General features: G+C 40.1%; 1 protein-coding gene across 2 annotated transcripts in view; it reads right to left on the bottom strand.

Annotated features, from left to right (window-relative positions):
• Window positions 1–24,023, bottom strand: part of itga6a (integrin, alpha 6a) — a 94,932-nt gene that overhangs the window by 45,926 nt on the left and 24,983 nt on the right. For both annotated transcript variants that reach the window (XM_061971622.2, XM_061971621.2), the window contains exons 2-5: window positions 11,846–11,970; window positions 11,680–11,759; window positions 4,932–5,193; window positions 4,739–4,870 (exon numbers count right to left, since the gene is read on the bottom strand). In XM_061971622.2, coding sequence (XP_061827606.2) covers window positions 4,739–4,870; window positions 4,932–5,193; window positions 11,680–11,759; window positions 11,846–11,970 — 599 coding nt within the window. The remainder of the gene's footprint in view (window positions 1–4,738; window positions 4,871–4,931; window positions 5,194–11,679; window positions 11,760–11,845; window positions 11,971–24,023) is intronic.

Here is a 24,023-nt window from a genome sequence, read left to right as displayed (position 1 = left end):
AAATGACTCTTTTAATGCGCCTTATGCACCTTTTGTATGAGAATAGACCTGAATAGACCCGCTCATCGGCAGTGCGCCTTATGGTCCGGAAAATACGGTATTTTCTATTAAATACAGAGTGTGGATTCAATTGTAAATTGTGTGTAAATGTACATATAGATCAATGGATCAGTGCAGTACTTGGCCAGTATAACAACATTGATTTTGATTCATTATTATTTTTTTGAGCAATGACAACTTTAATACAAACAGCCTGCATGGCAGCTTTGTGTTATTAGCGTCAACATTGCAACGTTTTCTCATTACATTACACCTCTTATGTTGTTACTTTTATCGTTTTGTATGTTTAGACTGGGCCTTGGGTTGTGAAAAAATGTATCTACGGGCTGCAAACGGCACCCAGGCCGCACTTTGGAGACCCTTGCCTTAGTTGGTCTGTTGAAGACCTCCTGTCTTGCCCACACTAAGGCCCTTGAAGCACGGTGTCTGGACAACCAGCCAGAAGGGAATGTGTCCAAACCCAAAAAGCAAGAAATGGCAATAGAAGTACTGTATTTTTCGGAGTATAAGTCGCACCGGCTGAAAATGCATAATAAAGAAGGAAAAAAAACATATATAAGTCGCATTGGAGTATAAATCGCATTTTTTGGGGAAATGTATTTGATAAAACCCAACACCAAGAATAGACATTTGAAAGGCAATTTAAAATAAATAAAGAATAGTGAACAACAGGCTGAATAAGTGTACGTTATATGAGGCATAAATAACCAACTGAGAAGGTGCCTGGTATGTTAACGTAACATATTATGGTAAGAGTCATTCAAATAACTATAACATATAGAACATGCTATACGTTTACCAAACAATCTGTCACTCCTAATCGCTAAATCCCATGAAATCTTATACGTCTAGTCTCTTACGTGAATGAGCTAAATAATATTATTTGATATTTTACGGTAATGTGTTAATAATTTCACACATAAGTCGCTCCTGAGTATAAAACTGCGACTTATAGTCCGAAAAATACGGTAGTTTGTTGAAACTGTGGAAACAAATACCAGTAAATATCTTGGTAGTTTTTACCAAAGAAAAATGCAGTTCAGTTCCCCTTTAAGGTGTGAAATTACAGCGCTTGTGTTTGATGTCATTAAACATGAATTATTGGTAGTAAATGCTGTGAGTAAAACATCTGTTATCCTATTAGTGCCATCTGTGCTTGTTTTGCCTTAAAAAGCCTTCACATATGTTGTGAAGAGGGTCCTAAAAATTATTAAAATTAAATTATCCCCTCAACTCCCCCCAAAATGGATTAACTCGCTGGAATAAAAAAGACAATATAACATACATCCATAAACGTGGACGCATGTGAAAAAGTGCAATATATTTATCTGTACAGTAATCTATTTATTTATATATATTTATATTTATTTATTTATTTTGTATATATATTTATTTATTTATATATGCACCTTATTGCTTTGTTATGAAATTTTGTTCTTATCTGTGCTGTAAAGTTCAAATTGAAAAATGACAATAAAAAGGAAGTCTAGTCTAAAAAAAAAAAGTCTAAAAGCTCCACTGATGCTTTAGAAATTGTTCAAGTAAAAGAAATGCTGCAAAATAAATTCGGTATTTACTCAAATAACTTGTGGAGTCGCTTAAAAACTAAAGTTAGAGGCAGTTTGCAAATGTAAATAAGTCATGTGATCCATAGGACCTTTGACCCATTCATCAACCAGAAATATACCTGAACATCTTTACATGAAATAGATACTGGCCAAGTGCTGCACTGATCCATTCATCTATACGTACATTTACACACAATTTACAATCGAATCCACACTCTGTATTTAATAGAAAATACCGTATTTTCCGGACCATAGGGCGCACCGGATTATAAGGCGCACTGCCGATAAGCGGGTCTATTCAGGTCTATTTTCATACAAAAGGTGCATAAGGCGCATTAAAGGAATCATTTTATGATTATTTTCTAAAAGTAAAAGACTTCCTTGTGGTCTACATAACATGTAATGGTGGTTCTTTGCTCAAAATGTTGCATAGATGATGTTTTACACATCATCTTCAAGTCACTTTCTGACAGTCTCTTCAGGATGCGCCGTTTTGTGGGCGCTCTTATTTATTAGAATATTACTTAAGGCTAATACAAAAAAGGGATTTTTAGAAATGTTGGCCAACTGAAAAGTATGAAAATGAAAAATATGAGCATGTACAATACTCAATACTTGGTTGGAGCTCCTTTTGCCTCAATTACTGCGTTAATGCGGCGTGGCATGGAGTCGATGAGTTTCTGGCACTGCTCAGGTGTTATGAGAGCCCAGGTTGCTCTGATAGTGGCCTTCAACTCTTCTGCGTTTTTGGGTCTGGCATTCTGCATCTTCCTTTTCACAATACCCCACAGATTTTCTATGGGGCTAAGGTCAGGGGAGTTGGCGGGCCAATTTAGAACAGAAATACCATGGTCCGTAAACCAGGCACGGGTAGATTTTGCGCTGTGTGCAGGCGCCAAGTCCTGTTGGAACTTGAAATCTCCATCTCCATAGAGCAGGTCAGCAGCAGGAAGCATGAAGTGCTCTAAAACTTGCTGGTAGACGGCTGCGTTGACCCTGGATCTCAGGAAACAGAGTGGACCGACACCAGCAGATGACATGGCACCCCAAACCATCACTGATGGTGGAAACTTTACACTAGACTTCAGGCAACGTGGATCCTGTGCCTCTCCTGTCTTCCTCCAGACTCTGGGACCTCGATTTCCAAAGGAAATGCAAAATTTGCATGGTTGGGTGATGGTTTGGGGTGCCATGTCATCTGCTGGTGTCGGTCCACTCTGTTTCCTGAGATCCAGGGTCAACGCAGCCGTCTACCAGCAAGTTTTAGAGCACTTCATGCTTCCTGCTGCTGACCTGCTCTATGGAGATGGAGATTTCAAGTTCCAACAGGACTTGGCGCCTGCACACAGCGCAAAATCTACCCGTGCCTGGTTTACGGATTATGGTATTTCTGTTCTAAATTGGCCCGCCAACTCCCCTGACCTTAGCCCCATAGAAAATCTGTGGGGTATTGTGAAAAGGAAGATGCAGAATGCCAGACCCAAAAACGCAGAAGAGTTGAAGGCCACTATCAGAGCAACCTGGGCTCTCATAACACCTGAGCAGTGCCAGAAACTCATCGACTCCATGCCACGCCGCATTAACGCAGTAATTGAGGCAAAAGGAGCTCCAACCAAGTATTGAGTATTGTACATGCTCATATTTTTCATTTTCATACTTTTCAGTTGGCCAACATTTCTAAAAATCCCTTTTTTGTATTAGCCTTAAGTAATATTCTAATTTTGTGACACACGGAATTTTGGATTTTCATTTGTTGCCACTTCAAATCATCAAAATTAAATGAAATAAACATTTGAATGCATCAGTCTGTGTGCAATGAATAAATATAATGTACAAGTTACACCTTTTGAATGCAATTACTGAAATAAATCAAGTTTTTCAAAATATTCTAATTTACTGACTTTTACCTGTAAGTAAGAACTTTACACTACGTTATATTAGAAATGGCAACAGTGGAGGATGAATGTAACATAACAAGAAGATGGAGAAAAAGAAGAAGCTTATCGACGACAGACTACAAAGGTGGACGCGCGGGATTTATGCAGATCCCAAATACAGATCAGCAGGTACCAGAAGGTAAGAAAAGTTGCATAATATTGCGAAACAAAACGGCGGATAATATGTCTTACCTTATACACACACCATGATAATACTCCTATGTTGAAGCACAGTACAATCCATCAAGCGGTGTGGCTTTATAGCTTACCAAAGTCCTACTAAAACATTTTGATAGATTTTTGAGCCCTGTGTGCAATGTTCTATATTTGCTATGGAACATTTAACATTTTGGTGTTGTTTACTTGTGTCATATTGCAGTCTACACCAGAGATGGCCGATAAATGCTTTAAAATGTAATATCGGAAATTATCGGTATTGTTTTTTTTTATTATCGGTATTGTTTGTTTTATTTTTATTAAATCAACATAAAAAACACAAGATACACTTACAATTAGTGCACCAATCCAAAAAACCTCCCTCCCCCATTTACACTCATTCACACAAAAGGGTTGTTTCTTTCTGTTATTAATATTCTGGATCCTACATTATTTATCAATATATATCAATACAGTCTGCAAGGGATACAGTCCGTAAGCAAACATGATTGTGCGTGCTGCTGGTCCACTAATAGTACTAACCTTTAACAGTTAATTTGACTCATGTTCATTAATTACTAGTTTCTATGTAACTGTTTTTATATTGTTTTACTTTCTTTTTTATTCAAGAAATTAAATTAATTTATTTATTTATCTTAATTTATGATTTTTTTTTTAAAGTACCTTATCTTCACCATACCTGGTTGTCCAAATTAGGCATAATAATGTGTTAATTCCACGACTGCATATATCGGTTGATATCGGTAATTAAAGAGTTGGACATTATCGGAATATCGGATATCGGCAAAAAGCCATTATCGGACATCCCTAGTCTACACGTATCTCTTATGTGTGACTGCCATCTACTGGTCGCACTTATCATCAAATAAAATAGCTTCGTGGTCGGTAAGCACAACCAATATTATTCCGTACATTAGGCGCACTGTCGAGTTTTGAGAAAATAAAAGGATTTTAAGTGCGCCTTATCGTCGGAACAATACGTGTCCTCCAACTCACCCAAGTAGCTGTTAGCAGGCACGGGCACGAGTTCAGGGTTCAAGACGTGCTCGTCGCCAACTTCGTAAGGGCCGTCATCGTACACTCCCATCTCCATCAGCGTGTCGTTTTTTTGCTCCACACGAACTATGCCTGAATACAGCAAAGTCAGCGACAATCATTTATTTGACGGAATGAGACTTCTGTTACAGACCTTTCCAGTTGTACGCCCCAGGAGCTCCAAACACCAAGTAATGGTAGTCCTTGGTGAAGGTGGCGGCCAGACCCTGCTGGCACGACCCGAACATCTCGTGACCTCTGGCCCGCCCCTCGCAGAAGTTCCAGTTGCCGCCGTCCTCGTCGGAGGACTGGTTGATGGACAGGTCCTGACTCAGCACGTAGCAGCGGCCTGTGATGTCACGGGCCTCCTGCGGCGTGTTGACGAACATGCGCCTCTGGTAGCGATGAGCGCACGTCTGGAGTGACGGGACACAGTCGCAGGTCACAACATTAGGTACACCTTACCCAAAAAGTAAGTTGAATCATCATCGAGTGAAAATGTAATCATCCTTAACCTTTAAGCTACATTAATTATGACTGTGGACCTAGAGTCAGTTTCCAGTCAGGACTGGACACTGCCAGGGCTGCCCTTTGGCGCCGATTGTGCTTACAACTTTTATGGGCGCTGAAGGGATCCGGTTTGGTGGCTGCAGAACAATCCAGAAGCTGCAGTACTTGCAGAATGATGAGAGTGCGGGAATACCACCACATCCCACCAGTTCTCAAATCCTTTCACTGGATTCCTGTTCCACTCAGGATTGAATGCAAAGTCTCGGTATAGCTCGGTTGGTAGAGTGGCCGTGCCAGCAACTTGAGGGTTCCAGGTTCGATCCCCGCTTCCGCCATTCTAGTCACTGCCGTTGTGTCCTTGGGCAAGACACTTTACCCACCTGCTCCCAGTGCCACCCACACTGGTTTAAATGTCACTTAAATATTGGGTTTCACTATGTAAAAGCACTTTGAGTCACTAGAGAAAAAGCGCTATATAAATATAATTCACTTCACTTCACTACTAACCCACCAGTGCCTCCATGGAAGTGCCCCCCTCTAACTCAAAGAACTGCTCCCCCCCAAATCCTCCACACAACAGACTAGCCTCCGAGGACAAAGCTACGAACAATGGGAGACCGGGCTTTCTGCTCCGCCGCTCCTAGTCTGTGGAATGCTCTCCCTGACCACCTGAGGGCACCACAGACTGTGGATGCTTTTAAAAAAGGCTTAAAAACCCTTCTTTTTAAAATAGCCTCTTGGGGATAGGTTGATTGGCAACACTAAATTGTATAATATAAGCGCTATATAAATATAATTCACTTCACTTCACTACTAACCCACCAGTGCCTCCATGGAAATGCCCCCCTCTACCTCAAAGAACTGCTCCCCCCCAAATCCTCCACACAACAGACTAACCTCCTCCAGCCTCCGAGGACAAAGCTACGAACAATGGGAGACCGGGCTTTCTGCTCCGCCGCTCCTAGTCTGTGGAACGCTCTCCCTGACCACCTGAGGGCACCACAGACTGAGGATGCTTTTAAAAAAGGCTTAAAAACCCTTCTTTTTAAAAAAGCCTTTTGGGGATAGGTTGATTGGCAACACTAAATTGGCCCTAGTGTGTGAATGTAAGTGTGAGTGTTGTCTGTCTATCTGTGTTGGCCCTGTGATGAGGTGGCGACTTGTCCGGGGTGTACCCCGCCTTCCGCCCGAATGCAGCTGAGATAGGCTCCAGCACCCCCCGTTACACTAAAAGGGACAAGCGGTAGAAAATGGATGGATGGATGGATATGCGTGGTAGTTCTAGTTTTTATTTTTATTTATTTTTATTATCTTTTTATTTTTTTCAATACACTGTAGCACTTTGAGGTTGTTTGCTCAATGTAAAGTGCTTTTTACAAATAAAATCTATTATTATTATTATTAAAGATGTCCGGTAATATCGGCAGGCTGATAAATGCGTTAAAATGTATTATCGGAAATTATCGGTATCGTTTTTTTTATTATCGGTATTGTTTTTTTAAAAATGTAATTTTATTTTTTTTATTAAATCAACATAAAAAACACAAGATACATTTACAATTAGTGCACCAACCCAAAAAACCTCCCTCATTCACACAAAAGGGTTGTTTCTTTCTGTTATTAATATTCTGGTTCCTACATTATATATCAATATATATCAATACAGTCTGCAAGGGATACAGTCCGTAAGCACACATGATTGTGCGTGCTGCTGGTCCACTAATAGTACTAACCTTTAACAGTGAATTTTACTCATTTTCATTAATTACTAGTTTCTATGTAACTGTTTTTGTATTGTTTTACTATCTTTTTTATTCAAGAAAATGTTTTTAATTTATTTATCTTATTTTATAAATTTTTTTAAAGGTACCTTATCTTCACCATACCTGGTTGTCCAAATTAGGCATAATAATGTGTTAATTCCACGACTGTATATATCGGTTGATATCGGTATCGGTAATTAAAGAGTTGGACAATATCGGAATATCAGATATAGGCAAAAAGCCATTATCGGACATCCCTAATTATTATAATTATTATTGCAGGACTATTTGCAGATGGTGTGGTCCTGATGGCTTCATCTGGCCAGGATCTTCAGCTCTCACTGCCGAGTGTGAAGCGACTGGGATGGGAATCAGCACCTCCAAGTCGGAGTCCATGGTTCTCGCCCGGAAAAGGGTGGAGTGCCATCTCCAGGTTGGGGAGGAGATCTTGCCCCAAGTGGAGGAGTTCAAGTAACTACGAGTCTTGTTCAAGAGTGAGGTAAGAGTGGATCGTGAGATCGACAAACGGATTGGTACGATGGATAGGTATGGATCCGTCGTGGTGAAGAAGGAGCTGAGCCGGAAGGCAAAGCCCTCAATTCATTGGTCAATCTACCTTTCTATCCTCACCTATGGTCATGAGCTTTGGGTTATGACCGAAAGGACAAGATCAAAGGTACAAGCGGCCCAAATGAGTTTCCTCCGCCGGGTGGCGGTTCTCTCCCTTAGAGATAGGGTGAGAAGCTCTGTCATCCGGGGGGAGCCCAAAGTAAAGCCACTGCTCCTCCACATGGAGAGGAGCCAGATGTGGTGGTTCGGGCATCTGGTCAGGATGCCACCCGGATGCCTCCCTTGGGAGGTGTTTAGGGCACATCCGCCCAGTATGAGACCATGGGGAAGACCCAGACTATGTCTCCCAGCTGGCCTGGGAATGCCTTGGAATCACCTAGGACAGGGTTCGGCAACCCGCGGCTCCGGAGCCGCATGCGGCTCTTTGATCACTCTGATGCGGCTCAGCTGCATACTTGCCGACACCCCCGATTTTCCCGGGACACTTCCGGATATCAGTGACTCTCGCAGAAAACTTCCGGGATTAATATTCTCCGAGTTTCACCCTTCTAATAATAATAAGAGCGTGCCATGATGGTACAGTATTTAACACCCTCTACAATCTGCATTAACAGCGTGCCAGCCCAGCCTCTTGTTATGAGAATCTTCTGCTTGCACATGTAAGTGACAGCAAGCCATACTTGGTCAATAGCCACACAGGTTACACTGACGGTGGCCATATAAAACAACTTTACACTCTTACTAATAATGCGCCACACTTTGAACCAAAACTAAACAAGAATGACAAACACATTTCGGGAGAACATCTGCACCTTAACACAACATAAACACAACAGAACAAATACCCAGAATCCCATGCAGCCCTGACTCTTCCGGGCTACATTATACACCCCTGCTACCACCAAACCCCGCCCCCACCCCAACCCTGCTCCCTCACACATCAAATAATAATTAACTTAGAATTTCATGGCTGCAACACGTGCCAAAGTAGTTGGGAAAGGGCATGTTCACCACTGTGTTACATCACCTTTTCTTTTAACAACACTCAATAAATGATTGGGAACTGAGGAAACTAATTGTTGAAGCTTTGAAAGTGGAATTCTTTCCCATTCTTGTTTTATGTAGAGCTTCGGGGTCTCCACTGTCGTATTTTACGCTTCATAATGCGCCACACATTTTCAATGGGGGACAGGTCTGGACTGCAGGCTGGCCAGGAAAGTACCCGCACTCTTTTTTTACCAAGCCACGCTGTTGTAACACGTGCTAAATGCGGCTTGGCATTGTCTTGCTGAAATAAGCAGGGGCGTCCATGAAAAAGACGGCGCTTAGATGGGAGCATATGTTGTTCCAAAACCTGTATGTACATTTTCAGCATTAATGGTGCCTTCACAGATGTGTAAGTTACCCATGTCTTGGGCACTAATGCACCCCCATACCATCACAGATGCTGGCTTTTCAACTTTGCGCCGATAACAGTCTGGATGGTTCGCTTCCCCTTTGGTCTGGATGACACAATGTCGAATATTTCCAAAAACAATTTGAAATGTGGACTCGTCAGACCACAGAACACTTTTCTACTTTGCATCAGTCCATCTTTTATCTTCTGCAATTTCCTGCCGCATTTCCTCAGTCATAAAGTCTTTGAAATGTAAGTCCAGCCTATATTTGTAGTCATCCTCAAAACATTCCACAAAGTCAACAAGCTGGAGGTTGAAATGTTTTCTCTGCCACTGCTACTCCTTCCTCTTCCATTGCTCTTGTGTCGTCTCATGTGGTAGAGGCGTGGCTCAGATGGTATAGCGGCCGACCAGCAACTTGAGGATTCCTGGTTTGAATCCGGCTTGGGCAAGACACTTTACCCACCTTTGCTCCCAGTTCCACCCACACTGGTGTGAATGTAGCTTCAATGCAGAAAGTGGGTTTCTCAATGTACAGCGCTTTGAGTCACTCGGGAAAAGGCTTCTTCTTAACTTGTCCCTTTCAAATGTGTTTCTCTTCAAAAATCAGGTGTCTCTCATTCTTCTTCGTGGCAATCTTGCAGGACCACCCGACAGCCCCCTGATACGTCACGTACTGCCCTCGTGTAGTTTATACATTTAATACAGTTTGTCTTTATAGATCAATAATCTAAAAAATGGAAAATATCACTGAGATGAGGTAAATAAGAAAGATCCAGAGTTGTGCAGTTTTTAAGTCCATTGTAAAACAATATGGAATGACAGCATATAATCAAAAGTAATTCTAACGTTCATAATACTGAAGTTTGGTATCAAATTAAAGATATTTATCTGATTTAGGTAGATTAGAGCCATAATATTATACATGTATATGTAATGTCTGTATAATAATGTCCGTGTATACCAGACCTGGGCAAATTAAGGCCCGTTAAGCTTTTTAATCTGGCCCGCCGGACATTCGCAAATCATTGTATTAGATGTTTAAAATGTAAAGTGTAGCTGCCATTATGATGTGCAGTGATGTTTTCTAATGACCGTAAGTCTTCAACTATACTAAGTCTTTCAATGTTTGGAATCTGCACTTTTGCATGATGTACTAGTTCGACGCAGAAGGAGATTTTTACAACAAAGTTCTAAAGCTTAGTGATATATCACATACATCAGATTGTAAGTGGGTTTATTTTATACCCTTTGCGTTCATATTTTGCTGTGTTTGTTGCATTTTTTTTGCGTTACGCTTGATTGTAAAATATGTGGATGGAGAGGGGGTGTGACGTTCATATGTTGTCAATATTCAGTGTTTTATGCTTCATAGTTAATATTGTAAATAAATAAATAAATAAATAAATGGGTTGTACTTGTATAGCGCTTTTCTACCTTCAAGGTACTCAAAGCGCTTTGACACTACTTCCACATTTACCCATTCACACACACATTCACACACTGATGGAGGGAGCTGCCATGCAAGGCGCTAACCAGCACCCATCAGGAGCAAGGGTGAAGTGTCTTGCTCAGGACACAACGGACATGACGAGGTTGGTACTAGGTGGGGATTGAACCAGGGACCCTCGGGTCGCGCACGGCCATTCTCCCACTGCGCCACGCCGCCCCGTAAAATCCCACGTTCTTTATTTTCATGTACATTCTGGGTTGGAATTTGCACTTTTGCATGATATACTAGTTAGTAACTAATAGTTACTAACTAGTATATCATGCAAAAGCGCAGATTAGTACTATGGTACTCTAATTAGCTACTACGGTCATTTAATTAGTTACTATGGTCATGTAATTAGTTACTATGGTCATCTAATGAGTTACTATGGTCATCTAATTAGTTGCTATGGTCATCTAATGAGTTACTATGGTCATCTAATTAGTTACTATGGTAATGTAAGTCACAGCAGCTCAGACGAGGCACCAAGCAGTGTGGGTGGGGAGCGTTTCCACAGAGTATTTCCAGAGCCTGAAATGTGGGTGTCAGGGACAGACGTGGAAGGAGATTTTTACCACAAAGTTCTAAAGCTTAGTGATATGTCACATATATTAGATAGTTTTTTACCCTTCCTTTTCATATTTTGCTGTTTGTTGCATTTTTGTTGTGTTTCGCTTGATTGTAAAATATGTGGATGGAGAGGGGGTGTGACGTTCATATGTTGTTAATATTCAGTGTTTTATCCTTCATAGTTAATATTGTAAATCCCACATTCTTTATTTTCATGTACATTCTGGGTGTCTCATTCGGTAAAAAAAAATTTAAAATCCCATTCCGTTTTTTAAGGTGGTCTGTTGTGAGTTAAATATAAATATAAAATATTAAGCATCAGCATTTTTTTTCACTTCATATTGTAAAAAAAAATGTATACTGAAATACTGTATAAGATGAAGATGAAAATATTTTGTATCTTTGAAACCCCAAAAAAGAGTTGCAGATAGCAACATATTGTTCATGTTCAGACACAACAAACATATTCTCTTAGTTTAGATTGAAATAAGATATGAAAATAAATGTTACCATACTATAATAGGGTTAATTGTATCTTTAATGTATGAATTACACATACAAAAAATGTTTGTGTGTTTTCTTACTTCAGTACTGACTTACCACAATCTTCCCCCCCGGTCCCTGACTCTGCACCGTCACCCCCATCCACTGGTTCTCCTTGTTCTCCACTCGGATGTCCTCTTTCAAAGTTGACACGGAAACCAAACCATGGCATGAACCAAGGCGCATGACATGAAGGGAAAATGGACGTACGGCAAATTCTCACCTTCGCTGTCAAATAAAACGCGCTCGCAGTCAGTGGAATGGCTGAGGTCGCATTTATAGAGACCTCCGGTGATGTTGGCGGTCTGTTTGCCCAAAGATCTGGCTCTGGGGGCGCCGATCAATAACCTGAGAAAATATAGACACATTGTTTCTGTCATTAATCACATTTTTTAATTTTGATTAATTACGATAAGCACAGTAAATTACTTGCTTGATTGATTGAGACTTTTATTAGTAGATTGCACAGTACAGTATATTCCGTACAATTGACCACTAAATGGTAACACCCCAATAAGTTTTTCAACTTGTTTAAGTTAATCAATTCATGGTAATTCATTGCTTGCAAATGATCAAATTAACTTAAAAAAAGACCCCGATATTTTGACATAAATGCAATTTTATTGGGAGAAAGTCATACAGGAACAATTCTAAAAAAAAAAAAAAATAAAAAAAAAAAGGATTTATTTGATTAAAACTTGGTAACGATTTTATCTAAAGTCCCATCTAGCGGTTATTTGAAGTGAAATGTGTCACCAGTCAGACTCTATGAGACTGTACAACCCTTCAGTGCTCAAAATACAAACCCCGTTTCCATATGAGTTGGGAAATTGTGTTAGATGTAAATATAAAAGGAATACAATGATTTGCAAATCATTTTCAACCCATATTCAATTGAATATGCTACAAAGACAACATATTTGATGTTCAAACTGATAAAAAAATTTTTTTTTGCAAATAATCATTAACTTTAGAATTTGATGCCAGCAACACGTGACAAAGAAGTTGGGAAAGGTGGCAATAAATACTGATAAAGTTGAGGAATGCTCATCAAACACTTATTTGGAACATCCCACAGGTGAACAGGCAAATTGGGAACAGGTGGGTGCCATGATTGGGTATAAAAGTAGATTCCATGAAATGCTCAGTCATTCACAAACCAGGATGGGGCGAGGGTCACCACTTTGTCAACAAATGCGTGAGCAAATTGTTGAACATTTTAATAAAAACCTTTCTCAAGCAGCTATTGCAAGGAATTTAGGGATTTCACCATCTACGGTCCGTAATATCATCAAAGGGTTCAAAGAATCTGGAGAAATCACTGCACGTAAGCAGCTAAGCCCGTGACCTTCGATCCCTCAGGCTGTACTGCATCAACAAGCGACATCAGTGTGTAAAGGATATCACCACATGGGCTCAGGAACACTTCAGAAACCCACTGTCAGTAACTACAGTTGGTCGCTACATCTGTAAGTGCAAGTTAAAACTCTCCTATGCAAGGCGAAAACCGTTTATCAACAACACCCAGAAACGCTGTCGGCTTCGCTGGGCCTGAGCTCATCTAAGATGGACTGATACAAAGTGGAAAAGTGTTCTGTGGTCTGACGAGTCCACATTTCAAATTGTTTTTGGAAACTGTGGAAGTTGTGTCCTCCGGACCAAAGAGTAAAAGAACCATCCGGATTGTTATAGGCGCAAAGTTGAAAAGCCAGCATCTGTGATGGTATGGGGGTGTATTAGTGTCCAAAACATGGGTAACTTACACATCTGTGAAGGTGCCATTAATGCTGAAAGGTACATACAGGTTTTGGAGCAACATATGTTGCCATCCAAGCAACGTTACCATGGACGCCCCTGCTTATTTCAGCAAGACAATGCCAAGCCACGTGTTACATCAACGTGGCTTCATAGTAAAAGAGTGCAGGTACTAGACTGGCCTGCCTGTTGTCCAGACCTGTCTCCCATTGAAAATGTGTGGCGCATTATGAAGCCTAAAATACCACAACGGAGACCCCCGGACTGTTGAACAACTTAAGCTGTACATCTAGCAAGAATGGGAAAGAATTCCACCTGAGAAGCTTAAAAAATGTGTCTCCTCAGTTCCCAAACGTTTATTGAGTGTTGTTAAAAGGAAAGACCATGTAACACAGTGGTGAACATGCCCTTTCCCAACTACTTTGGCACGTGTTGCAGCCATGAAATTCTAAGTTAATTATTATTTGCAAAAAAAATAATAAAGTTTATGAGTTTGAACATCAAATATCTTGTCTTTGTAGTGCATTCAATTGAATGTGGGTTGAAAAGGATTTGCAAATCATTGTATTCCGTTTATATTTACATCTAACACAATTTCCCAACTCATATGGAAACGGGGTTTGGATATTATATATATAAATAATAGATTTAATCTTAAAGATGATTGATGCGATTATCTTTTGTGATTAATCGCAATGCGTCACCGCGTTAACTTTGACAGTCCTAAGAAAAATACGAGAAAATCGTTCCTGATCCCACATGACACTTTTGGACTTTGTCACATTTTTTTCCTTTGTTTTGTCCTTCTGTTTCCCTGCTCCTTCCCGCACACCTGTTCCTGGTTGCCAATCAGGATGCTTCATATGCCAGCCCTGTCCTCTGGATCCTTCTTGACTGCACTTAAATGTAGAATATATGTATAATATATTTATATTATTCACATGTGAATAATGCTATATAGTATTTGTCTATTGTGAGCGAACTGTGGTGCTGAATTTCCCCCAGGGATCAATAGAGTACTTTATATTCTATTCTATTCTATGGATCATTTTTGTATTTTCTGCTTCTAAGACAATTCAATGAGCCCTTTTCCTGCACATTGTCTCCGGTCACTGCATTCTGGGGTCACGCCAAAAACCACCAGGTGGGTTCCTGACAGAAATGTGTCTATAATCGCTTTCTAATTAAAATCATAACTTTTGTCTAGTCCAGCGGTGTCCAAAATGCGACACGCAACTTGTATGTTTTTGGTCCACGGCAAACAAAATGTAACACAGAACATTAAAAATACATTTCAGGGGCAGAAAAAATGAAAAAGTTAGCAATCTGCGATGACAACAGTGCAGCACGTTTCTGTTGTTTTGAAAAACACTTCCATAATATTCAGTATAGCCAAGCATAGCATAATATGTTGATCTAAGGTTGCGGAATAAATGTATTAGACTAGTGTTTTTCAATTACTGTGCCGCGGCACACTAGTGTGCCGTGAGATACAGTCTGGTGTGCCATGGGAGATTATCTTAATTTCACCTATTTGGGTTAAAAATATTTTTTGCAAACCGGTAATTATAATCCGCAAATAATGTGCCGTTGGTGAGTGTCTGTACTGTCTGTAGATCGGCAGACTTACCACGTTATACTCTTCCATATCAGTAGGTGGCAGCAGGTAGCTGATTGCTTTGTAGATGTGGGAAACAGCGGGAGGCAGTGTGCAGGTAAAAAGGTGTTTAATGCTTAAACCAAAAATAAACAAAACGTGAGTGCCCCTAAGAAAAGGCATTGAAGCTTAAGGAAGGCTATGCAGAACGAAACTAAAACTGAACTGGCTACAAAGTAAACAAAAACAGAATGCTGGACGACAGCAAAGACTTACTGTGGAGCAAAGACAATGTACGTCCGAATATGACATGACAATCAATAATGTCCCCACAAAGAAGGATAAAAACAACTGAAATATTCTTGATTGCTAAAACAAAGTAGATGTGGGAAATATCGCTCAAAGGAAGACATGAAACTGCTACAGGAAAATACTAAATAAAGAGAAAAAGCCACCAAAATAGGAGCGCAAGTCAAGAACTAAAACACTACACACAGGAAAACAGCAAAAAAGTCCAAATAAGTCAGGGTGTGATGTGACAGGTGGTGACAGTACACCTACTTTGAGACAAGAGCTATAGTGATGCATGCTTGGTTATGCTTTGAATTCATATCCAACAATTGCGACAACTTTTTAATCGTCAATATCGGCTGCTGAGTTTCATTTTTCAATGTTTTCTGCTGGTGGTGTGCCTCAGGATTTTTTCAATGAAAAAAATGTGCCTTGGCTCAAAAAAGGTTGAAAAACACTGATCTAGACCACCAAATGTGAGGCTGCTATATATTCACTACATTGGTAAATAGCAAAATATGTGTTTCTGTAATGACTAATACATGAATATGTAGAGGCTACAGGTGCGTTGCAATGAATCAGAAAAGCATGCACCAATCAAGATCATCCATTTAAGGCGCTAACTTGAATAGAACCTTTTTATTCTGATTTGAATCACGTTCATAACGCAACTGTTCCGCCGAGCCAAGAAGCGCTGCATCCTTGTTTAGAATGTCAACTTTTCATGCAGCAAGGCACGGATGTGGTCGAAAAGAAGATGGTCTTCAACCACACCCTACTCAGAAAACACATGGCAGTCTTAGTTAGCGACAACAACTCACACTCACTAAACATATTATCTTTCTGCAACAATTTCAGCATTTTTTAAATACATTGGTGCTCTGAGCAGAATTATATTTGGAGGCTCCTGCTCCAGTACACTTTTTTCACAAATTTTCATTAATGTGAAACAATTTTTATACATTTTTAAACAAATTATAATGAACAAAATAAGGAAATATGGATGGAATAAAATTATGTTTTTATGTTATTATCATGTACAATTAATTTATGTTTTTAGTGCAAAATAACAACTCTAGCACAACTACAACCTGGGGTCGAACCCGGTAAGACTGCCAAACAATATCAGGTGAAATTTGCCATTATAATCTTATCAGTGACGGGTTTAGGAATATGCTTTTTACAATTTCATATGAAGAGCATCCTATTTAATATATATATATTATATATAATATATATATATATATATATATATACACAAACCCCGTTTCCATATGAGTTGGGAAATTGTGTTAGATGTACAGTAAATATAAACGGAATACAATGATTTGCAAATACTTTTCAACCCATATTCAGTACAAAGACAAGATATTTGATGTTCAAACTCATAAACTTTACTTTTTTTTTGCAAATAATAAATAACTTAGAACTTCATGGCTGCAACACGTGCCAAAGTAGTTGGGAAAGGGCATGTTCACCACTGTGTTACATGGCCTTTCCTTTTAACAACACTCAGTAAACTGAGGAGATACATTTTTTAAGCTTCTCAGGTGGAATTCTTTCCCATTCTTGCTTGATGTACAGCTTAAGTTGTTCAACAGTCCGGGGGTCTCCGTTGTGGTATTTTAAGCTTCATAATGTGCCACACATTTTCAATGGGAGGCAAGTCTGGACTACAGGCCAGTCTAGTACCCGAACTCTTTTACTATGAAGCCACGTTGATGTAACACGTGGCTTGGCATTGTCTTGCTGAAATAAGCAGGGGCGTCCATGGTAACGTTGCTTGGATGGCAACATATGTTGCTCCAAAACCTGTATGTACCTATCAGCATTAATGGCGCCCTCACAGATGTGTAAGTTACCCATGTCTTGGGCACTAATACACCCCATACCATCACAGATGCTGGCTTTTCAACTTTGCGCCTATAACAATCCGGGAGTTCTTTTCCTTTTTGGTCCGGAGGACATGACGTCCACAGTTTCCAAAAACAATTTGTAATGTGGACTCGTCAGACCACAGAACACTTTTCCACTTTGTATCAGTCCATCTTAGATGAGCTCAGGCCCAGCAAAGCCTACGGCCTTTTTTGGTGTTGTTGATAAACGGTTTTCGCCTTGCATAGGAGAGTTTTAACTTGCACTTACAGATGTAGCGACCAACTGTAGTTACTGACAGTGGGTTTCTGAAGTGTTCCTGAGCCCATTTGGTGATATCCTTTACACACTATTGTCGCTTGTTGATGCAGTACAGCCTGAGGGATCGAAAGTCACAGGCTTAGCTGCTTACGTGCAGTGATTTTCCCGGATTTTCCGGGAGACTCCCGAAATTCAGCGCCTCTCCCGAATACCTCCCGGGACAAATTTTCTCCCGAAAATCTCCCGAAATTCAGGCGGAGCTGGAGGCCACGCCCCCTCCAGCTCCATGCGGACCTGAGTCCGCTTTCCCACAATATAAACAGTGTGCCTGCCCAATCACGTTATAACTGTTGAATGATCGAGGGCGAGTTCTTGGTTTCTTATGTGGGTTTATTGTTAGGCAGTTTCATTAACGTCCTCCCAGCGCGGTAATAACACACAACAACAGCAGTCACGTTTTCGTCTACCGTAAAGCAGTTCGTCTGCCGTAAACAGCAATGTTGTGACACTCTTAAACAGGACAATACTGCCATCTAGTGCATTTGATGAAAGCACTTTTGTGCGTGCCACACAGCAATGCATCATCAGAGAGGGTGTTCAGCATGGTTAGAAAAATAGTGACAGAGAATAGAACAAGGATGGACAAGTCAACCCTTAACTCAACAATGAGTAGATGAGTGTTATGTGTGTGTATATGTGTAAATAAATGAACACTGAAATTCAAGTATTTCTTTTATATATATATATATATATATATATATATATATATATATATATATATATATATATATATATATATATATATATATATAATAAAATAAATATATATTTATATCTAGAATTCACTGAAAGTCAAGTATTTCTTATATATATATATATTTATATATATATATTTCTAGCTGTAAATATACTCCTCCCCTCTTAACCACGCCCCCACCCCCACCCGAAATCGGAGATCTCAAGGTTGGCAAGTATGGGTTTAATGAAGAAGTCTGATTGGCGACCAGGAGCAGGTGTGCTCAGATTGCCAATCAGGGACAGGTGTGGGGCCAAAATAATGAGGCAAAATAAGAGCACTGGAAAGGAAACACTACCAAACACAGTAAAGAAAATAAACAAAGTCCAAACCTGTCATGACAACGGCTAGGCCAATTAGAGGCAAGATAGGGCGGGTCATGGAACCAGGAAGGGAAATCACAACAGCCTCACAGATGGCCACATTTAGACGAATGTATGCATTTGGATAAAGTAATGCCCCAAACATTCATTTGGAGTTGTTTACTTTGTAAGTGCAAATCATGGAAGACGTGGAACACACATGAAGGTGAGTTGACTTCAAAGTTTTGCTGCACATAAATGTGTAAATGGGTTATACTTCTATGGCGCTTTTTCTACCTTCAAGGTACTCAAAGCGCTTTGGCACTATTTCCACATTCACCCATTCACACACACATTCACACACTGATGGCGGGATGCCTAACCACCACCCATCAGGAGCAAGGGTGAAGTGTCTCGCCCAAGGACACAACGGACGTGGCGAGGTTGGTAGAAGGTGGGGATCGAACCAGGAACCCTCGGGTTGCTGGCACGGCCACTCTCCCAAACAACGCCACATCGCCCCACTAACTGTTATCAACTGCTGCCAAACAACACAAGTCATTGTTTTTATGTCAGGATCCCTTATTGTTAGTTCCATATGTACACTCTCAGTTACATTACAATTAAAAAACCTACATAATAACTTCAAATGTAGGAGTTGGGGAGGAATTTTATTTTGTTTGACTCCATTGCATAGTCAGGAAAATATCTTTGCTGTATATATGTTCACTTTTATTCATTTCCGTTCATGTAAAGAAGGATATTGTTAATGTCTCTTTTTGCCATTGGGGTTTCTATTAAAACAGCATTTTTTCTTTGCTGAAAAGTCCCCATTGGGGTATATATTATGCTGTTTATTAGGGACCGCAATGTCCCTTTGGGACAGAGGACCCTATTGTAATTGTAAGGTTTTATTATTATTATTCCGCCGTCTCTTTGAGCTGTAATTTGACCCCCTTAACATGCTTCAAAACTCACCAAAGTGGACACACACATCAGGACTGGCGAAAATTGCCATCTAATAAAAAAAACACACCCCAAAACTCAAAATTGCGCTCTAGCGCCCCCTAGGAAAAAAAACAGACAAAACTGCTTGTAATTTCCGTTAAGAATGTCGTAGAGACATGAAACAAAAATCAACAGGAAGTTGGCAATTCCCCCTTCAAAACTAAAGTTTTGTAAAAACAGTCATTTTTGCTTCTTTGAGCTGTAATTTGACCCCCTTAACATGCTTCAAAACTCACCAAACTGGACACACACATCAGGACTGGCAAAAATTGCGATCTAATAAAAAAACAACAACAAAAAACTCAAAATTGCACTCTAGCGCCCCCTAGGAAGAAAACACAGAAACAACTGCTCCTCGGAAGAAAACTCAGACAAAACTGCCTGCAACTTCCAGTAAGAATGTCGTAGAGACATGAAACAAAAACATCTATGTAGGTCTCACTTAGACCTACATTTTATACACTGAATACCCCCAGCAAAAATCAACAGGAAGTTTGCAATCCCCCTTCAAAAAAAAAAGTGTTATTATTATACCGCCGCCTCTTTGAGCTGTAATTTGACCCTCTTAACATGCTTCGAAACTCACCATATTTGAAACACACATTAGGGCTGGCAAAAATTGTGATCTAATAAAAAACCTAGCCCCAAAACTTAAAAATGCGCTCTATGTGTATGTGTATGTTTGTATATTGAATGTGCGTGTGGATGTACGAACATTAGGTAGGTAAATATGTACTGTATTTGTGTATGTATGTGGGAGCGTAGGTACCTATGTACGTATGTGAGCATATGTGAATTTGCATGTACAATACATTCGACTCCCAGAGTGCGTGGGAGCCAGAGCACGGCCCCATCACCCCCGAGAGCCCAACCCACAAACAGGAGGCGTGGTGCCCAGGGAACCAGGGACCACCGCCCCCACGCAGCCAAGCCGGCCAGCGACAGGAACCCCAGAGCCCGACCCACGTAACATACACATACACATACTGTACATATACATTCACTGTACAAACACATATACACATTCTGTACATATACATTCATTGTACAAACACATATACACATTCTGTACATATACAAGTACATATGCATACTTACACTCATGCACATAATCACGTTTCATCAAACATATATTAACGTTGTTGCCCTAGGGTAAACTGGGTGTAACACATGGCACACTGACAAAGCTTAACCTATTGTGACTATAACAATCTACAAGGTTAATGTAGGTTGCTTCTCTTTCTCCCCCTCCATTTTTCTGCATTCTTTCGTATCTCAAGTTATCATTACGTATATGTATTGTTGCATTTAAACAACTGTATTGTTGATAATAAAGGTAAATTATTGGTATTGTTCATTATCAATAGCGCTATTTCTATTGGTATTTGTATTGATCCATTTGTAGTGTAATAATGCTCATTGTCATTTCTGTATTATTTTTTATTTTTCGCTAACTGCTTATTTGCTATTACTTTTACCATCATATTTGTACATGTCATATTTGCTGATGTTGCTCTATTGTTGTTGTTGTTGTTTGCTGTTGTTGTTTTTGTCTCTCTGTCTAATCCCCCTCTTGTCCCCACAATTTCCCCCTCTGTCTTCTTTTTTTTTCTCTTTCTATCCCCTCCTGCTCCGGCCCGGCTGCACTAAATGATAATATAAATACATTTAATAAAGTCAAATACAAATAAGGCAACAAGAGAAGTATCCTACACTTCTCTTTTGTAAAGTAAATCTGAACAGCCGACATGGGCATCTGCATCAACTATATGATTTGCCTGAGAAGCTGGACAGGACACAAAAAAACAAAAAAAAACAAACAAACAAAAAAAACCAAAAAAAAAGCGCTCTAGCGCCCCCTAGGAAAAAACACAGACAAAACTGCCTGTAACTTCCAGTAGAAATGTCGTAGCGACATGAAACAAAAACCTCTATGTAGGTCTCACTTAGACCTAGATTTCATATACTAACATCTTTCAGCAAAAATCAACAGGAAGTTGGCAATTCCCCTTTCAAAACAGAATTTTAGTAAAAACAGTTTCTTTCGCCTCTTTGAGCTGTAATTTGACCCCCTTAACGTGCTTCAAAACTCACCAAACTGGACACACACATCAGGACTGGCAAATATTGCGATATAATAAAAAAAAACAACCCCAAAACTCAAAATTGCACTCTAGCGCCCCCGAGGAAGAAAACACAGACACAACTGCTACTAGGAAGAAAACTCAGACAAAACTGCCTGTAACTTCCAGTAGGAATGTCTTACAGACATGAAACAAAAACATCTATGTAGGTCTTACTTAGACCTACATTTCATATATGACAACCCCCAGCAAAAATCAACAGGAAGTTTGTAATTCCCCCTTCAAAACAAAAGTTTTGTAAAAACCGGTCACCTTTTTTCAAACATTATCTCCTTTGAGCGCGTTTGTCGTGTCGGCTTCAAACTAGCACAGGAGAGAGATTGAACCCTTATGATTAAAAGTTGATCAAAGAGTTTTAATTACTGCTCCGGTTTGGATTTTATGTGCGTCAAAGTCGGTCCCGTCCATCGTTGCTTGCAGCTTTAATTTATCATTATTATTGTTTCACTGCCTTTTAACCCAGAGATGGGTAGGTTGTGAGTTCAAACCCCGGCCGAGTCATACCAAAGACTATAAATGGGAGCTATTACCTCCCTGCTTGGCACTCAGCATCAAGGGTTGGAATTGGGGGTTACATCACCAAAAATGATTCCCTTGTTCACCTCACCTCCCAGGGTGTGAACAAGGGGGATGGGTCAAATGCAGAGAAAAATGTTGCCACACCTAATGTGTGTGTGTGACAATCATTGGTACTTTGACTTTAACTTAATTTAATTAGTTTCCTGTGTTTTTTCCACTCATTTTGTACAAACCCCGTTTCCATATGAGTTGGGAACTTGTGTTAGATGTAAATATAAACGGATTGCAATGATTTGCAAATCCTTTTCAACCCATATTCAGTTGAATATGCTACAAAGACAACATATTTGATGTTCAAACTGATAAACATTTTTTTTGTGCAAATAATTATTAACTTTAGAACTTCATGCCAGCAACACGTGACAAAGAAGCTGGGAAAGGTGGCAATAAATACTGATAAAGTTGAGGAATGCTCATCAAACACTTATTTGGAACATCCCACAGGTGAACAGGCTAATTGGGAACAGGTGGGTGCCATGATTGGGTATAAAAGTAGATTCCATGAAATGCTCAGTCATTCACAAACAAGGATGGGGCGAGGGTCACCTCTTTGTCAACAAATGCGTGAGCAAATTGTTGAACAGTTTAAGAAAAACCTTTCTCAACCAGCTATTGCAAGGAATTTAGGGATTTCACCATCTACGCTCCGTAATATCATCAAAGGGTTCAGAGAATCTGGAGAAATCACTGCACGTAAGCAGCTAAGCCCGTGACCTTCCATCCCTCAGGCTGTACTGCATCAACAAGCGACATCAGTGTGTAAAGGATATCACCACATGGGCTCAGGAACACTTCAGAAACCCACTGTCAGTAACTACAGTTGGTCACTACATCTGTAAGTGCAAGTTAAAACTCTCCTATGCAAGGCAAAAACCGTTTATCAACAACACCCAGAAACGCCGTCGGCTTCGCTGGGCCTGAACTCATCTGAGACGGACTGATAAAAAGTGGAAGAGTTGTTTTTGGAAACTGTGGACGTCATGTCCTCCGGACCAAAGAGGAAAAGAACCATACGCAATTTAAACATTTAAAACTAGAACATTTGGATGGGCCTACTATCTGTGCCCTGGACCTCTGGCCGGGGGTCGCCGGAAGCTGCCGTGTTTTTAGTGTCTGAACTCGTGAGTTTTAGTTGTAACTGTACGAAAAGAGCTACAGAGCTAGCCTAAAAAATTTGCATGCGCTCATTAAAATGCTAACACTTAGCATGTGTGCTAACGATGGCATGTTAACAGTTAGCATGTCTCTCTTGGGGCGGCATAGCTCGGTTGGTAGAGTGGCCGTGCCAGCAACTTAAGGGTTCCAGGTTCGATCCCCGCTTCCGCCATCCTAGTCACTGCCGTTGTGTCCTTGGGCAAGACACTTTACCCACCTGCTCCCAGTGCCACCCACACTGGTTTAAATGTCACTTGGATATTGGGTTTCACTATGTAAAGTGCTTTGAGTCACTAGAGAAAAGCGCTATATAAATATAATTCACTTCACATATCAAGTAATATGGCTGTAAGATGTATGGCTGTGGAAATAGAAAAACAATTAAAATATTAGATGGAAAAAGTTAGCATGCTTAAGTTAGCTTGCTAGCATGCTATCGTTTTCATGCTAACAGTTAACAAGTGTCACATAGCAAGTTATATGACTATGGGGTGGGCGGTAGCAAATTTAGCTCAAAATGTTAGCATGCTAAGAGTTAGCATGCTAGCATGCTATCGTGTTGGTCACTACTGCCTAGTTTCTCTTGTCATATTCTTATTTATACTGTTGTATTTTTATTCCTGTTGTTATATTTTCTA

This window comes from Nerophis lumbriciformis, linkage group LG13 (genome assembly GCF_033978685.3).
Source record: "Nerophis lumbriciformis linkage group LG13, RoL_Nlum_v2.1, whole genome shotgun sequence".
Taxonomy (NCBI): domain Eukaryota; kingdom Metazoa; phylum Chordata; class Actinopteri; order Syngnathiformes; family Syngnathidae; genus Nerophis; species Nerophis lumbriciformis.
This window is presented reverse-complemented; position numbering and strand designations above follow the sequence as displayed.